Source organism: Rana temporaria, chromosome 6, assembly GCF_905171775.1.
Source record: "Rana temporaria chromosome 6, aRanTem1.1, whole genome shotgun sequence".
NCBI classification, from domain to species: domain Eukaryota; kingdom Metazoa; phylum Chordata; class Amphibia; order Anura; family Ranidae; genus Rana; species Rana temporaria.
Window position 1 is genome coordinate 23,630,409 of NC_053494.1, and position 18,490 is coordinate 23,648,898.

Below are 18,490 nucleotides of genomic sequence, written 5' to 3' on the forward strand. Positions count from 1 at the left end.
GAATGCAATCAGCACGCCTCTATAAATACCCGGCGTGTGTAATCACTCCTCGCCCTGGTATCGTCATACCTCCTGGACCTGAGCCTGTTATCTGACCCTGCTATCTGGACTCTGTTTCTGTTCCCCATCCTGAGCTTATCCTGGACCCGTTCTTCCCTTTGCCTGTTTACATTGGTTCCTGTTCCCTCTTGGATTCCTGCCCCGCAGCCTGTCCATCCATCCGCTCCCTGATCCGCTGTGTTCCCATCCTCACCCATCTACTGACCTCCCATGTGTATGACCTCGGCTTGGCTCGTTTATGAATACGGTATTCCCCTTTATTTGTACATACTGTTTGTCGTTTTATTGTGCACTGGTGGTTCACACATTTGTAAATAAACACCTTTATTTCACTACTCACCTTGTTTGGTTCCTCTGTGCAGTCACACAGTCTGATCTACCAGCATTCCTGACACGCAGTGCCAATCGCGTTGAGCCACCGCAGCTCCCTTGGAACTCCCTTTTAATCCAGGCTTGGGATTGTCAATACTGCATGACTCCATAACACTCCCATGAGAAGTCAAGCCAGATATATTTCAGATCTCTTTGGATACCTGTTACATTGAGTCCACTTAAACCCTCACAAAAATTTCAAGCCCTGATCGTGAAACACGTTGGCAATTCTATGTGATTTATATTATGATTTCGACTCTTACCATTTGGTTTGGCACTTCTTTTGTGTTTGTATGCTTTGAGTCACATTATGGGTATCCACTAAGGAGATTCTTGCTTTGCGAGGGGTCTTTCCACAGCAAGTGAGCTTCTTTGAATCTAGATGCTTCTTTTATTGAAGCAATGTGTTCGGAAGTCTTAGCTTCTATCAGTAACAGTAAAACCCCTGGTTTGCAAGCATAATTCATTCCAGAAACATGCTTGTAATCCAAAGCACTTGTATATCAAAGCATTTTTTTTACAGGGTATAAAAGAGAAGAGAGGCACCTCTAAGTGTAGCAATAAGTTGCTAAATGTTGTACCTTCATTAGAGCCGGTTCACACTGGGGCGACCTGTCAGGCGACTCAGCCGCCTGACAAGTCGCGGTCCACAGTAGTCAATGGAACCGTTCTTATAGGAGCGATGCAAGTCGCTCCGACTTAGAAAAAGGTTCCTGTACGACTTTGGGGGCGATTCGGGGCGACTTGCATTGACTTCAATACTGAAGTCATTTTGCAAGTTGCCTCTCAAGACGCCTTGAGATCGCCTTGCCGAGTCGCCCCCAACCTTTTATACTCAGGTGTGACATGATGCTACTCTTATATCAAGACATCGCTTGTATATCAAGGCAAAATGTATTAAAACATTTTGCTTGTCTTGCAAAACACTCTCAAAACAAGTTACTCTCAAACCAAGGTTTTACTGTATGTGTATTTAGACCAGTAAATACTTGACATAGTTTTTTTTCCTCACTGTCTGGAACTAAAAAGGTTTTTTTTTTTTGCTGGAGTTGGGCTATAATATATCCATTAGACGATAACGGGTAACATGTATTATGCTTGAAATGTAACATTTTGAAGATTTTTTTTTTTTTTTTTATGATAAATGTATGTTTTTTTTTTTTTGTTATTTCTTTTTTTGACTGTATTTAAAATATTTGCTTCAGTTTTATGTTTTCACACTGCTTCTGTTTTACTGTTGTATTTTTTTTATGCTTTATCTTTATATTACACAAGAACCATGCACAAGGATTAAATAATTAAAACTTATCAAATTATTAATGTATTTTTTTTTCTTGTTTTATGTGATTGTGTACATGTGGTAGTGTTCAGGGACATGCACTATATTTCCAAAGGTTTGTAGATGCCCCTCCAAATGATTGTGTTTAGGTGTTTCCAGTGCAGAGTACACACGATCGGATTTTCCGATGGAAAATTTGAGAATCGGCTCTCAATCTTTTTTTGGTGGAAATTCCGACAGAAAAAGTCAGATGGAGCCTACACACGGTCGGAATTTCTGTTCAAAAGCTCACATCTGACTTTTGCTGTCGGAATTTTCGATCGTGTGTACGGGGCATAAGAGCACGCAATGACATTTTTGTGCCGTTTTAACCTGGGAACAGACTGGAAAAGGCCCTTTTCTGTACCAGAATGACCATGTTCCTGTGCACAAGATTCCGAATCCTGACTTTGACTAAGCATCACCTTTTGGGATTGGATTGAAATGCAAATTTCAAGCCAGGTCTTCCCTTCTACACCAAAGCCAGGTCTTCCCTTCAACGCCAACGGCAGGTCTTTCCTTCAACGCCAACGGCAGGTCTTTCCTTCAACGCCAACGGCAGGTCTTTCCTTCAACGCCAACGGCAGGTCTTTCCTTCAACGCCAACGGCAGGTCTTTCCTTCAACGCCAACGGCAGGTCTTTCCTTCAACGCCAACGGCAGGTCTTTCCCTCAACGCCAACGGCAGGTCTTTCCTTCAACACCAACGGCAGGTCTTTCCTTCAACACCAACGGCAGGTCTTTCCTTCAACACCAACGGCAGGTCTTTCCTTCAACACCAACGGCAGGTCTTTCCTTCAACACCAACGGCAGGTCTTTCCTTCAACACCAACGCCAGGTCTTTCCTTCAACATCATTACCTGATGTCACAAATGTTCTTTTGGCTCAGTGGGCACAATTTCCCACAGACACACTCCATAATCTTGTGTAAAGTCTTCCCAGAAGTGAGGAGGTTGTTATATCCACAAAGGTGTAGGGGTGGCTCCATAATAAAAAACATGATTTGGGAATGGGATTTCCAAGAAGCACTAAACATTTTTAGTGCTTTTTGTATTTTGCAGATTTGCAGTACAGAACGTGTTCCATAGGAAACAATGTTAAATGGTGCAGAATGCAAAAAGCACTAAAACTGCATAGGTGTGAATCCAGCCTTATAGGTGTGATGGTCAGGTGTCCACAGATGTTTGGCCATATATTGTACCAAGGACTATATTAGCCTTTCTTTTGGTTACCTTATTATAAACCCTACTTATACACGAGGCATATTTTTACACAGACAATCAATATTCCAGTATTTTACTTGGGGAAAAAACTTGTCCTGAATGTAACTAGTGTGAATTAACTACAATGATGGCTAGTATTGGAAGGCAGATGGATCATTATGTTTTTACTATTCTTATGAAATTCAGTACAGTAAAAGAAGATCCAAAAATTTGGGTCGTCCCCAGAAAAGTAATAGTGGGGAAACTTTCCAATGTGGTCACTAGTTTTGGTGATCTGGGGGGCATTTGTATTCATCTCCCCTTAGTCAATACTTTGTAGAACCACCTTTTGCTGCAATTACAGCTGCAAGTCTTTTTGGGTATGGGTCTACCAGCTTTGGACATCTAGAGAGTGAAATCGCAGCTCCCAGCTGTCCCTGATTTGTCCCTCATTTTGGTCTGATCTATATAGTTGTATATAAAATGCACTTTTTATCTATCAAAAAGTGTTTCCCAGCACTAAACCTTTTTTCATCTGATTTCTAAATTGCTGCATTTGTAAATTCCAAAAGCCAATATAAAGGAATAGTAGTGATAAAAAAAAAAACACTTGTGGGTTTAACCAATCTTGTTTTTTGTACAATTCTCTTTTAAGGGGGCGTGGCAGTGGGTGTGTCCTATGACTGCTTACTTTTGCTGATAGGTGTCCCTCATTCCCATCTCAAAAAGTTGGGAGGTATGGTGAAATGTTTGTCCATTCTTCTTTGCAAAATATCTCAAGCTCTGTCAGATTGGATGGAGAGCGTCTGTAAACAGCAATTTTCAAGTCTTGCCACAGATTCTCAATTGGTTTTAGGTCTGGACTTTGGGCCATTCTAACACATGAATATGCTTTGATCTAAACCATGAATATGGACCTCCAGCTGTTGCAAAACTACAACCTATCATGCCTCTGCCTCTGTGTGTCATGCTTGTGGCTGTCCTAGTCTTGCTATGCCTAATGGGACTTGTAGTTCTGCAACAGCTGGCGGTCCGCTAATTGCAGATCCCTGATCTAAACCATTCCATTGTAGCTCTGGCTGTATGTTCACGGTTGTTGGCTGCTGGAAGGTGAACCTCCACCCCAGTCTCAAGTCATTTGCAGACTTTAACAGGTTTTTTTCTAAGATTGCCCTGTATTTGGCTCCATCTATATTCCCATCAACTCTGACCAGCTTCCCTGTCCCTGCTGAAGAAAAACATCCCCACAACATGATGCTGCCACCACCGTGTTTCACGGTGGGGATGGTGTGTTCAGGGTGATGGGCAGTGTTAGTTTCCACCACAAATAGCATTTTGCTTTTAGTCCAAAAAGTTCAATTTTGGTCTCATCTGACCAGAGCACCTTCTTCCACATGTTTGCTGTGTCCCCCACATGGCTTCTCGCAAGCTGCAAACAGGACTTCTTATGACTTTTTTTGAACAATGGCTTTCTTCTTGACACTCTCGCAATAAAGTACCTCTCTATAACTGCCTATTGTTTTGAAATGGAATCTCCAATAAGCTCATATAGCTGTGACAGGTGTTCACAAACTTTTGGCCATATAGTTTATGTTTATTTTTTGGTGGCAATAATTCTCAATAGTCTACATTTGCCTCACCAGAGAAGAATTTCATGCACTAGGTGAAATTTATTACAGTAGTGATATGGATGTATTATTACACAAGGAGTGTCCCCGAGCAATATATTTAATAAAAACACCAGACTTAAAAACAAAGGGCCAGATTCACAGCGGAGATACGACGGAGTATCTCAGATACTCCGTCGTATCTCTCAGAGTATCTATGCGACTGATTCATAGTATCAGTTACGCATAGATAGCCCTTAGATCCGACAGGTGTAATTGTTTTACACTGTCGGATCTTAGGATGCAATACCGCGGCCGCCGCTGGGGGGAGTTTGCGTCGTAAACCAGCGTCGGGTATGCAAATTAGTAGTTACGGCGATCCGCGGCGGTTTTTCGCGTTCGCTACGTCTAGTTTCCCGTCGCAAAGTTAGTCGTCGTTTTAGGTGCCCTATCTTTACACCGCACACGTATGTGCTGTGTAAGGCCGCCGGCGTAAGTTTTCACGCAAGTGCTCGGTGAATCAGGCACTTGCGATGAAAACTTGCTTACGCCGGAGGCCGCCGGCGTAAGTTTTCACGCAAGTGCTTGGTGAATCAGGCACTTGCGATGAAAACTTGCGGCGGTGTAACGTATCTACGATATGTTGCGCCGCCGCGATTCTACGTGAATCTGGCCCAAAGTCCTCTTTACCTTTAAGGCATTTAAGCAACTTTAAAATTCATCATTATTTTGACAGATTAATTTTTCCTTGTTCTGTGTTGGCCAAACACAAGGTGTTTGCATTTCTTACTTAATGAATATTTAATTATTTTTCTTCCTGGTGAGTCAGTACTACAACTAGAAAGCCAGAATAAAACAATAGTTTGTTATCAATACATAAAAGTCCAAGAATGCATCGCTTCAGTGAAAATTAGATATAAATAAGGGAAACTCGATTTGATATACGAGTGCTTTGGATTACAAGCATTCTTCTGGAACGTATTATGCTCGTAATTCAAGGTAGTACTATACAATTACAGAACTGCAAGAATAAAGCAAAAGTGCGTACATAATAAACAAAACTGAAAACCAAATTTTAGAGGTGATTTAATTTAGAAGTGATATTTTATTCAGTTATTTCTGAAGTAAATTGACCCCCTCTTTCTGAAGTGTTGTGCCCTATTGCTCCACAGGTACAGGGCAGGCATAAAGAAAGGTACCTAAGGCCAGAGAATGTTCCCTGATGGGTAAATAGCACAAGCTACGAATGCAGTGACGTATGGAACATCCTTTATCTGGGCTGGGCCATTTGACTGCAGTCCAAGCCTTATGCCAAGTTATCCGTACTCCTTTTATAGGTGACAAAATACCTGTCTACATCATAGTTCTTCTAAGGACAGGTGAAGAGGACTAATACCAAAGTAAGTACCACCTTCTATTCTCACTAACTACAATACCTCTACCTACCCAATCATTAGGCATTCATGGCAATGGGATGGATGATCCAGATTAATGCTGGTTTATCACAGTTTAAAAAAATACTTTTTGTTATAATGCAGTTTAATTTTTGCAATTTTGGATTTTAGGGAACTAAAAAAAAGAAAATATTTGAGGCATAAGTTTAAACATAAATAATAAAGTAAATAATAAATATCTATCTATCCTATCTATCCTATCTATCTATCTATCTATCTATCTATCTATCTATCTATCTATCTATCTATCTATCTATCTATCTATCTATCTATCTATCTATCTATCTATCTATCTATCTATCTATCTATCTATGTTTTATATTTGCAACTTTTTACTTTAACCACTTGCTAACTGGGCACATATACCCCCCTCCTGCCCAGGTGAAATTTCACCTTCCGGCACTGCGTCGCTTTAACTGACAATTACGCGGTCGTGCGATGTGGCTCCCAAACAAAATTGACGTCCTTTTTTCCCCACAAGTAGAGCTTTCTTTTGGTGGTATTTGATCGCCTGTGCGGTTTTTCTTTTTTGCGCTATAAACAAAAAAGAGCGACAATTTTGAAAAAAAATACAATATTTTTTACTTGTTGCTATAGTAAATGTGCCAATTTAAAATGTTTCTCAGTTTAGGCCGATACATATTCTTCTACGTATTTTTGGTAAAAAAAATAAATAAATCGCAATAAGCGCAAAAGTTATAGCGCCTACAAAATAGGGGACAGAATTATTATTATTTTTTTTACTAGAAATGGCGGCGATCTGCGATTTTTATTGGGACTGCGACGTTATGGCGGACACATCGGACACTTTTGACACATTTTTGGCGCCATTCACATTTATACTGCGATTAGTGCTATAAATATGCACTAATTACTGTATAAATGTGACTGGCATTGAAGGGGTTAACACTAGGGGGTGAGGAAGGGGTTAAATGTATTCCCTGCATTGTGTTCTAACTGTAGGTGGAGGGGGGGGGTGACTGGGGGAGGTGACCGATCTGTGTCCCTATGTACAAGGGACACAGATCGGTCTCCTCTCCAGAGACAGGACGCTGTCTCTGTGTGAGCCGGCAATGAGAGATGATCTCATATGTTTACATATGAGATCATCTCTCATTGGCCGCACAGATCGCATCGCAAACGGCCACTCTGATTGGCCAATCGCGGCGATCTGTAATTGGCTGTGTCCAAGGGACACGGCCAACACAGAGTTTCCCCGCTGCGCGCGGGGAACGCCCCAAAGGGGCGGATGTCAATTGACGTCCAGTTGGATATTCAGATCCGCGCTGTAGCCGTCATTCGGCTATAGCGCGGGTCTCAAGAAGTTAAAGTAGAACTATAGATTTTATTTTTCATTGTGGATAGAGTAAGGGGGGGTTACAGCCCCTGTTGGTTTATTTTTTGCCTTCTGTGTCCGATTGGGGATATTTACCTTCACATCTTGTCTCATGGCCAATACAAAGAGTGAGAGGAAATTCCTGTAAATTAAGGATATCTCTTGGGGACCCAAGGTCACCATAACCAGTGTCCCCATTGGAAGTTTTGCCTTCTATTACTTTTCTGGGGACAACCCAAAATTTTGAGTCTTCTTTCACTTTCAGTGATAATGGTAAACAGGACAAATATATAGGGTGATTCTCCCTAACAGAGACGCACACAATAAAAACCTGAATGGTGTTCTAATCCCTCTCCACTCTATCTAAATGCAAAGAAAACTTTTTGCCTTTAGATATATTTTAAGAGATCCAAAAATCAACATAAATGATTCTCATAAAAAAAAAAAAAAAAGTATATTAAACTGCTTATATACATTTAATCCATTCCACGTTTAGGTATTTTTGCATTTATATGGACTTTTGTGGGTCCTTTGCCTTTGTTGCCTCAAAAAACACGTATTTTTTTTTTTTACATTTCATCTTAAAACAAATATTGGTCTAAACAAAGAAACTTTTTATTTATTCAGGAAAAACGTTAAAATTTACAGCTAAAGAAGAGGAAATTCAGTTTACAGTCGTACATTAATGTTTTTGCTGCTGTTATTATTCCCAGACTATGTTGCGCAATACAGCTTTTTATATCAGTTATGCTGCTGATCTGGTTTGAGACGAGTTCTACTACCATTATTCATAGAGCCTTTTCCATATTCATCAGTATGTAGATTCATTGTTATTAATATGATGTTCGGTTTCACAGTAATTAATGCTGATCCAGCTTTTATACTCTCATTTGGATTGGTGTCAGAAATATAAAACAATCCCACCCCAGTACATTTTTAAGAAGGGTTGCGCTCTCTATTTAGAGTGTAAAAACACTTAAAAAATATGTAAATAGCCACTTGATGTTTTTTTTTTTTTATTTATTTGGAATAGTGCTTCTTCTAGCTATTCAAGTTCAAACTTTTAGGGTATACATACATACACTATATGGCCAAAAGTATTGGGACACCTGGCTTTTACACACACATGAACTCTAATAGCATCCCAGTCTTATAGCTAGATTCAGAGAGAGTTAGGCCGGCGTATCAGTAGATGCGCCGACCTAACTCAGAATCTGCGCCGTCCTAAGTTTAAGTGTATTCTCAAACTGAGATACACTTAAACCTAGCTAAGATACGTCAGCCTGCGCCGTCGTATCTTAGGGTGCAATATTTAGGCTGGCCGCTAGGTGGTGCTTCCGTTGAGTTCGGCGTAGAATATATAAATGACTAGATACGCCTATTCACGAACGTACGTGCGCCCGTCGCAGTAAAGATATGCCGTTTACGTAAGGCGTTTTCAGGCGTAAAGTTATTCCATCAAATAGCTGGACTAGTCAATGTTAAGTATGGCCTTCTTTACGCCACGCCGACGCAGAGAGGCAAGCACCGAATTCACAAAGCACTTGCCACCAAATCTGCGCTGGGTTTCTTAGGCGTAAATCGTTGTAAGTGGAAGTGGGCGTGAGCCATGCAAATGAGGAGTGACCCCATGCAAATGATGGGCCGAGCGCCATAAAGATACGAATAACGAACGGCGCATGCGCCGTCCCGTGGACGCATCCAGTGCGCATGCTCACAATCACGTCGGAACTACTCCCTAAGATACGCCGGATCACTGCCTACGACGTGAACGTAACCTACGCCTAGTCATATTCACGTACAACGTAAACGACAAAAGATATGACGGCTTGTGTTCCCTGGTCCATAACTTTGCATGGGTTGCGCCTCATATATGGGGAATAACTTTACGCCGGACGTACGACTTACGCAAACCGCGTATATTATGCCCTGGGCGCAAGTACATTCGTGAATCGACGTATCTCCCTCATTTCCATATTTGTATAGGAAATCAATGGGAGCGCCACATGCGTCCAGCGTAAATATGCGCCCACGATACGCCGGCGTAGGCAAGTTACGTCTGTCGGATGAAGCCTATTTTTAGGCGTATCTTAGTTTGTGGGTCGGCGCATAGATATGACGGCGCACATTTGTACTTACGACGGCGTATCTTGAGATATGTTGGCGCAAGTGCTTTGTGAATCAGGGCCATAGTCTCTTTGTAAGACATAAAACCACTGTCTATTCATGAGCTATGAACTTAATTTCAACTTAAGAGCCAAAATGGCTTATCTCATGTCAAATATATATGAATATGAAAAATATACAATATTCGGCCTTATACATATATAAATATAAATTATTTTGACCCCCAAATGTTCTGACAATTGGTTTAAAAATTAAACTGTTAACCATTACAATTTTCCTTTCAGTTTTCCCTTCAGTCAAAAGTTGTAGAAAGTTTCCCTTCCCTTTTTTCCCTTCAGTCAAAAGTTATAGAAAGTTTTTGAACTCTATGGGCCATGTTGGACCAGTTCTTTATTTTAATTCTAGGTAGCATGTTCAGGATTTTTTTGCACCTACCCTACAATTTAGACTGCATTATGTAATTATTCTAAATTGAGATTGGATAACAACATGCATACCTTTATGACAGTCAATCAACCAGTTTATATATCAATAACTACAAATATGATTATCTACAGTACAGAGAGGAGCACAGACACAGACAAGTGTCTGGAAGGATGGTCAGGATATCGGCCTCAACTGTCCTTTTATTTATGTCAGGAATACTGCTTTCAAGTAAGTTTTTTTTTTTTATTGTACTTTGTTTGTTGGCAATTAACCTGACCTTAGTATTACAATTAATTTTCATAGAGAACATGCCTTGGGCAATATGAATGTAGCCAACTTGATTTTGGCTCAGCAATCCACTGAAGGAACATCATAAAAAGACATGCTAAATAGTACATTGTTATCTTGGATTTACAGGAACTATGGCCCAGATTCTCAAAGGGCTTACGACGGCGCAGCGCCATGTATGCCGTCGTAAGTCCTAATCTGGGCCGTCGTATCTATGCGACTGATTCTTAGAATCAGTTACGCATAGATATCAAGTCTCTTACGCCGTCGGATCTTAACTGCAATTTTTTTTTTTACCCGCTAGGTGGCGCTTCCGTCGATTTCCCCGTCAAGTATGCAAATTAGCTAGATACGCGAATTCCCGAACGTACGCGCGGCCGACGCAGTAAAGTTACGACGTTTACGTTAGGCTTTTCCTGGCGTAAAGTTGCCCCTGCTATATGAGGCGCAACCAATGTTAAGTATGGCCGTCGTTGTTTGCGTTTGCATAAGTCGTCCGTGAATGGTGCTGGACGTAATTTACGTCCACGTCCAAGCCAATGACGTCATTTAGAGCAATGCACGCCGGGATTTTTTAGGGACGGAGCATGCGCAGTTCGTTCGGCGCACGGACGCGCTTCATTTAAATGAAACACGCCCCCTACCCGCCGAATTTGAATTCCGCCGGGTGATTTACGTTACGCCGCAACTTTACACGCAAGTGCTTTGCGAATAAAGCACTTGCCTGAAAAACTTGCGGCGGCGTAACGTAAATCAGATACGTTACGCCCACCCATTTTTACGCCATTCTACGAGAATCTGGGCCTATATGCTTCTTATTCTTAAGCTTGTATGCACATTTTAAGGTATTTGAAATGTGTTGCACTGTATAGCCATTTGTTACGTATACTGTATATAGAAAGTCAGGTTAAAAAATAACATATGCCCTTCGAGTTCAATTAAAAGACTAAAAAAAAGTAACTGAAAAAGTGTTCTCAGGACAGTAAACCTGCAGCTGATCTAGTGTGATCAAATTTGCTCCAACATGGAATATATTCTTTTAGGAGCTTTTGGCGTTTTTTTGCCAAAGCTCCTAAACTTAACTCCATAAAAGCATATGGGGTTGGTTTACTAAAAGGCAAAAAGATTGTGCACTTTACAAATTGCAGTTAATCCAGTGCTTAGTAAATTAGGTAAATCTTCACTTTGTAAAGAATACTCAAACACGTGCAAGGAAAAAAAAAAAAAAAAGTTTTGCTTGCACATGATTGGATGATGGAAGTCAGACAGAGCTTCTGCTCATTTACTAAGCTCTGGAGCAGCTGCTCTTGCAGAGTTTTTGCTAAGTGCACAGTCTATTTGCTTTTAGTAAATCAACCCCTTTGTGTCCATGAACACATAGGCATTTAGCAGAGTTTTGGAGCTGCTGTGTTTATATATTTATTTTGCTATAATAAATATCCCAATTTAAAAAAAAAATAAAAAATGTCCTCAGTTTAGGCCGATATGCATTCTTCTACATATTTTTGGTAAAAAAAGTCGCAATAAGTATATATTGATTGGTTTGCGCAAAAGTTGTAGCGTCTACAAAATAGGGGATAGATTTATGGCATTTTTATATGTTTTTATTTTTTTACTAGTAAGAGCCCTTTCACACTGGAAACGCTTATGGCGGAGCGTTAAAATAGCGGTAAAACACTGCGATTTTACCGCGTTTTACCGCGTTTTTACCACGTTTTTACAGCGTTTTCAATTCATTTCAATGGAGAGGGGTGTTTTTGGAGCGTTTTTTTCAGCGCTCAAAAGCTGCTCCAAAGATGCTGCTTGCAGGACTTTTCTTAACGCTCCTCCAGTGCAACGCCTCAGTGTGAAAGGGTCCATTGAGATGCATGGGGAGCGTTTTATGAGCGATTGTTTTAATAGCGTTATTTTTACCGCGAAAACGCGTCAAAAACACAGCAAAAACGCACCAGTGTGAAAGGGCTCTAATGGCAGTGATCTGCAATATTTATCAGGACTGTGACATTGCAGCGGACATATCGGACACTTTTGACACCATTTTGGGACCATTCACACTTATACAGAGATTAGTGCTATAAAAATGCACTGATTACTGTATAAATGTCACTGGCAGGAAAGGAGTTAACACTAGGGGTCGATCAAGGAGTTAAATATGTTACCTAGGGAGTGATTCTAACTGTAGGGGGAGGGGACTCACAAGGGGAGGAGACCAATCGGTGTTCCTTTGTACGGGGAACACACTATCCGTCTCCTCTCCAAAGACAGGATGTGGAGGTCTCTGCTTTGTTATCAGGCAATCGTGGGTGCCCGGCGGACATCGCAGCTGCCGGTCACGCGCATCGGCTCCCAAACGACGTGGCGGGCGCGCGCGCCCCCTAAGCGGCCGAGAAACCCAGGACATCATATGACGCCCGCCCAGGATGGGAGATCCTTCCTGCGGACATCATTTGGCTATAGCTGGGATGGTTAAAATAAATTCTAATTGTCATTTGTGTTATGTTTAGATCACTGTATAAATGGACAGACAAGTCAGACAACACGCAATACTGTAAGTATTTAAAATGTGTATTTATTCTTTTATTATCTGCTGCCTAGGATTGGAGAATTCTTGTTCTGTATATAAAATAAACAGATGTCTGAACCCGATAGGGGCACCAGGAGATTATAAGTATCCTTATTTCTATTGAGCTAGCTTATATAAGGAGTCCTTTCTCTTTCTTACATCAATATATCATTTTTTTTTTTTTTAATTGTTTAACTTTTAATACTCACATATTTTATTACAATGTATGATCTTTAATTTTTAATCTTTATTTTTTTTCTCTCCTTCTCAAATCTGAAGGGGGGAGATTTTCTATATCCTTCTCTCTGTAAGTCTTTTTTAGTTCCTGCTGACATTTACTAGGTTATGTTCATATTGATATGTATTGTGATTTATTGTAATTTTTATTTTATTTCTGAAAATAAAATAATTTGAAAGAAATAAATTAAAATAAAATAAACAGATGTCTGTCATTTTGTGTTGCTAATTTTGAAATTGTGGCCTGAATTAAAGTCATACCTTAAAAAATGACTTGCTTGAAGGTCGAAGAATCACAATATGACGGCATCTACATTTTTTGACTACTATAGGTTGAGTGTTTGTTTTTTTCTTTGAGATCTCATCTAGTCTTAGCTCTTTCGTGGTTTCCTTCTTAAAAAGGAGATATGATTTCCATAAAGGAAACATTGACAACCTCATAATATTGAACTTCCTAATCACATTTCCATTACTTTATATGAAAAAAGATAAACTGAATGGCCCGGATTCACAAAGCACTTACGCCGACGCATCTCGAGAAACGCAGCGTAAGTCTAACTATGCGCCGTCGTATCTGTGCGCTGTGCCCACAATCTGAGATACGCCTAAAAATAGGCTTCCTACGACCGACGTAACTTGCCTACGCCGTCGTATCGTGGTCGCATATTTACGCTGGGCGCATTTGCCGCACCCATTGATTTTCTATGCACATATGCAAATGAAGGAGATACGCCGATTCACGTATTTGCGCCCGGCGCATAATATACGAGGTTTGCGTAACTCGTACGTCCGGCATAAAGTTATTCCCCATATATGAGGCGCAACTCATGCTAAGGTATGGACCAGGGAACAGAGCCGTCGTATTTTACGTTGTTTACGTAGTACTTGAATAGGGCTGGACATAGGTTACGTACACGTCTTAGGCAGTGATCCGTCGTATCTTAGGGAGTAGTTCCGACGTGATTCTGAGCATGCGCACTCATTTTAAGTACTTCTATGGCGCTTGCCCCATCATTTGCATGGGGTCACACCTCATTAGCATGGCTCACACCCACTTCCACCTACGCTGGCTGACGCCAAGGAAACCCAGCGTATCTTTAAGGCCCCATTCACACCTCCGCGACAAAACGCCCGACGCCGGACACTCGTGCCGCTGGAGGGGAGAATTCCCATTGCTGTCTATGAGATGGTTCACATCTCATAGATGCCGTACGCCTGCCGCCTGAAAAAAAGTCCCGGACCCTTTTTTTCAGGCGGAATTGGCGTTCGGCCATACAAAGCAATGGGAAGGATTTGTAAAAAAAAAAAAAAAAAAAAAAAAAGTTACACTATTCGCGGCAAAATACGCCGTGTACGCGCCGTTACTTGTTGCGGAGGTGTGAATGGGCCCTAAGAGCGAGTGGGAGCAAGTGCTTTGTGAATCCAGTGCTTGCTTCTGTGCGCTGCGCCGGCGTAGCGTATATTAGATACGCTACGCCCGCATAAATTTGCGCCGATGTATGTGAATCCGGGCCAATGTAGCTAGTTGCTGCCTAGATAGATCATAATGAGATCTATTTAAATCAAGCACAGTCAAATGGGTGTAAGTCCCAGGCTGTGTGGTTGGACGATGTGTTACTTTTATCCAATTTATTTTGCTTATTCACAAAAGTATGCACAAAAAAATTGAATGAAAACAGCTTAGACAGCATTGCCATCATGTCCTCATTTTGGAGTGATGGTCCAATTCAGCAACCATGTAGTATAGGCAGATCCTTAAAAACGTTTGATCTATATTTAAGTTAGTAAGAAGCTCATAAGAGCCATTTTAGATTTGTTTATTCCTTAGGCTCATAACCTTGTGTTTTGTGCGAGGTCCCATACCCAAATATATCTTTCAGATCCCCTATATTTTGTACATTTACTAGCTTTATATAGAATTTCTCAAAAAAGGCTAAAAAAACTCCTATCAAGTATACCTTGAATTTCTTGATAAACCTTTTTGGGGGGTGTTTTTTTTTTTTTTTTTTTTTTTCTTTGCATGTTTTAGCTGTTGAGTTTGCAAATTTTCAAGCACTAGTATTCTCTACTGCATACTGCACAACATTTTAATTGTTGTCCTAACATAATCAGAAACAGCTTAAAGGGGTTGTAAAGGTTTGTTTTTTATTTTCTAAATAGCTTCCTTTACCTTAGTGCAGTCCTCCTTCACTTACCTCATCCTTCCATTTTTCTTTTAAATGTCCTTATTTCTTCTGAGAAATCCTCACTTCCTGTTCTTCTGTCTGTAACTCCACACAGTAATGCAAGGCTTTCTCCCTGGTGTGGAGTGTCGTGCTCGCCCCCTCCTTTGGACTACAGGAGAGTCAGGACACACACTAACACACAGCTCCTTTCTCCATCGGCAACGTAGAGAGCGTCCTGACTCTCCTGTAGTCCAAGGGAGGGGCGAGCACAACACTCCATACCAGGGAGAAAGCCTTACATTACTGTGTGGAGTTACAGACAGAAGAACAGGAAGTGAGGATTTCTCAGAAGAAATAAGGACATTTAAAAGCAAAATGGAAGGATGAGGTAAGTGAAGGAGGACTGCACTAAGGTAAAGGAAGCTATTTAGGAAAAGGGGCCTAAAGCTGAACCCTACCTCACAACTTTTTGAAATGAGGGACACCTATTAGTAGACATATGCAATTAGTTTAGTTACAAATTCGTTTAACGATTTTTGACAAATTCGTTAATTGGCAAATATTCGAATTAACGAAAAACACGTTTGACGAACTTTTCCGAATATTCTAAAAAAGTTGCAAAAAGAAAAAACGGAAATTCATAAAAAATCTGAAATCTGAAAAAATCTGAAATTCAGAAATTAGAAAAAAAAATATCTGAAATTCGGAAATGTAAATAAAAATCGGAAATTTTAATAAAAATCGAAAATTATAAAGAAAAACAGAAATTTTGAAATCCGGAAATATTGCAATCCCGGAAAATTGAAAATCTGAAATAATAACTAACTAAAATAACTTAAAGCGGGGGTTCACCCTTAGAGGGCACTTTTTCCCCTTAGATTCCTGCTCGTTTTCTCTAGGGGAATCGGCTATTTGTTTTAAAATATGTGCAGTACTTACCCGTTTACGAGATGCATCCTCTCCGTCGCTTCCAGGTATGGGCTGCGGGAATGGGCGTTCCTTCTTGATTGACAGTCTTCCGAGAGGCTTCCGACGGTCGCATCCATCGCGTCACGATTTTCCGAAAGAAGCCGAACGTCGGTGTGCAGGCGCAGTATAGAGCCGCACCGACGTTCGGCTTCTTTCGGCTACGAGTGACGCGATGGATGCGACCGTCGGAAGCCTCTCGGAAGACTGTCAATCAAGAAGGAACGCCTGCTCCCGAAGACCCATACCCGGAAGCGACGGAAGAAGATGCATCTCGAAAACGGGTAAATACTGCTCATATTTTAATACAAATAGCCGATTCCCCTAGACAAAGCGAGCAGGAATCTAAGGGGAGAAAAAAAAAAATTTAATAAATGGGTGAACTCCCGCTTTAAAGTGATTGTAAAGTCTATTTTTTTATTTTCTAAAAATAACAAACATGTCATACTTGCCTCCTCTGGGCAGTTGGTTTTGTAAAGAGTAGCCCAGATCCTCCTCTTCTCGGGTCCCTCTTTGCTGCTCCTGTGATTGGACAGTGAAGGAGCAGTAGCAGTTCATCCCTCTGTCCCCCTGTTCTCTTTTCCTATATATTGTTAGCACCTGATTACCTTCTAGGGTTGCCCTTCCCTCTTCCAGTTTTAGAGCTGCTGTGATGGAGATTCAACAGGCTGATGCCAACTTATTTTTTTCTGACGATCAAAACTAAATAGATTTTTTTTTTCAACATTTGAAATTTGTATCATATTATGGATAAAACTTGGACGATAACGCTAAACATTGTTATTCCAGTTAGAAATCATCTCTGAGACCAGCATCCCACAGAAAGTTGAATACCTTATGAGCTCTAATGCTTTGACGGATGTGAGTAAAACAATGACGGTCTTGGATTCTCTGAAGGCACAGGACAGCGCCACCACTAGACAGCAAGTGCTCACATTCATGATTAGTTTTAACATGAAATTTGCGGAGGTAAGGGTTCATGCTAAATGAAGGCCTGCAATACTTTTGTGTAACTTTGTAGTTTGGCTTAATGGTCCCCAATGTTGTGGAAGCAAATGTAATTGTGTCAAGGCCCGGGGAGGGGGGGGGGGGGGCTACCAGATGCGTTTTGTCCCTTCCCTGTCACCAGATGCATTTTGTCCATTGCTGTGTCGCCTGCCACCAGATGCATTGCATTTTGTCCCTTGCCACGTCACCTGCCACCAGATGCGTTTTGTCTCTTGCCACGTCATCTGCCACCAGATGCAGTTTGTCACTTGCCACATCACGTGCCACCAGATATGTTTTTTCACTTGCCATGTCACCTGCCACAAGATGCGTTTTGTCCCTTTGCCACGTCGCCTGCCACCAGATGCGTTTTTGTGCCTTGCCACGTCGCCTGCCACCAGATGCGTTTTGTCCCTTGCCACGTCGCCTGCAACCAGATGTGTTTTTTTCTAGGGCTGTTACTGATCAACATTCCGATTAATTATAACGCACATACAGATCCAACTACATTTAGCTGATCTCCTTGCAGGCCGATTCCCAACACACAAAGGCAGCGCTCGATGGGAATAGCATTAAAACTTTTATAGTCTTCAAGTAGGTAACCAAATAAATATTGCACTGGAGATAAAATCGATGTAGCTACATAAACTGTAAAAATGGTGCGAGTAATACAAAACGGTACCAAAAGCAGTCATAAAAACATGTAGCTAAGTATGATACTGGTATAAAAATGTGTACAACAATACCACTGCTGAATCCAGATGAGGAGAGGTTAACATCAGTCCGTCGGCATGTAGATGTCCCATGAAGGGAACTATCACAACTCCCAGTGGATGGCTGTAGAATCCCAGGTTGATAGAGGGAAGTGTAACAGCCCTTGCATGTGGCCGATAGTAAGGTCCCACCGGCATGCAGATGGACATGGCAAGCCCAGCCGGTGTCCGTGACGTTACTGGATCTCCGATGGAACTCCCTGAAGGCCCAGAAGCCAGCGGAGAGGTGAGTACCAATCAAAAGAATTTAAATCGATCAAAAAGATATTGATTGATCAAAAAAATTAAAGATTGATCGATTAATTAAAAGTTAATTTGCACAGCCCTAGTTTTTTCACTTGCCACGTCGCCTGCCATCAGATGCAGCCTGTCACTTGTCATTTGCCACGTCGCCTGCTACCAGATGTGGATTGTCACCCGCCACCACATGAAGATTGTCACTGTAGTGGTGGCAGAACAGGCGTGCGCATTAGTTCAGAGGAAAGCCTGGAGTAGTGGGTATTGAGGGAGAACAGCGGTGATGGGGGGCGGGTGGTGAGAAATGATCTCATGTCTCTGCTCCCCCGCCTCACCTCCAGCAGTATAGCAGCCCCGCTGTGAGCGCGGAAGA

General features: G+C 41.4%; 1 protein-coding gene across 1 annotated transcript in view; it reads left to right on the top strand.

Annotated features, from left to right (window-relative positions):
• Positions 1–5,841: 5,841 nt before the first annotated feature.
• Positions 5,842–18,490, top strand: part of LOC120943252 — a 96,177-nt gene continuing 83,528 nt past the window's right edge. The window contains exons 1-4 of the mRNA XM_040356455.1: positions 5,842–5,958; positions 10,033–10,129; positions 12,694–12,737; positions 16,910–17,089. Coding sequence (XP_040212389.1) covers positions 10,072–10,129; positions 12,694–12,737; positions 16,910–17,089 — 282 coding nt within the window. The 5' untranslated portion in view covers positions 5,842–5,958; positions 10,033–10,071. The remainder of the gene's footprint in view (positions 5,959–10,032; positions 10,130–12,693; positions 12,738–16,909; positions 17,090–18,490) is intronic.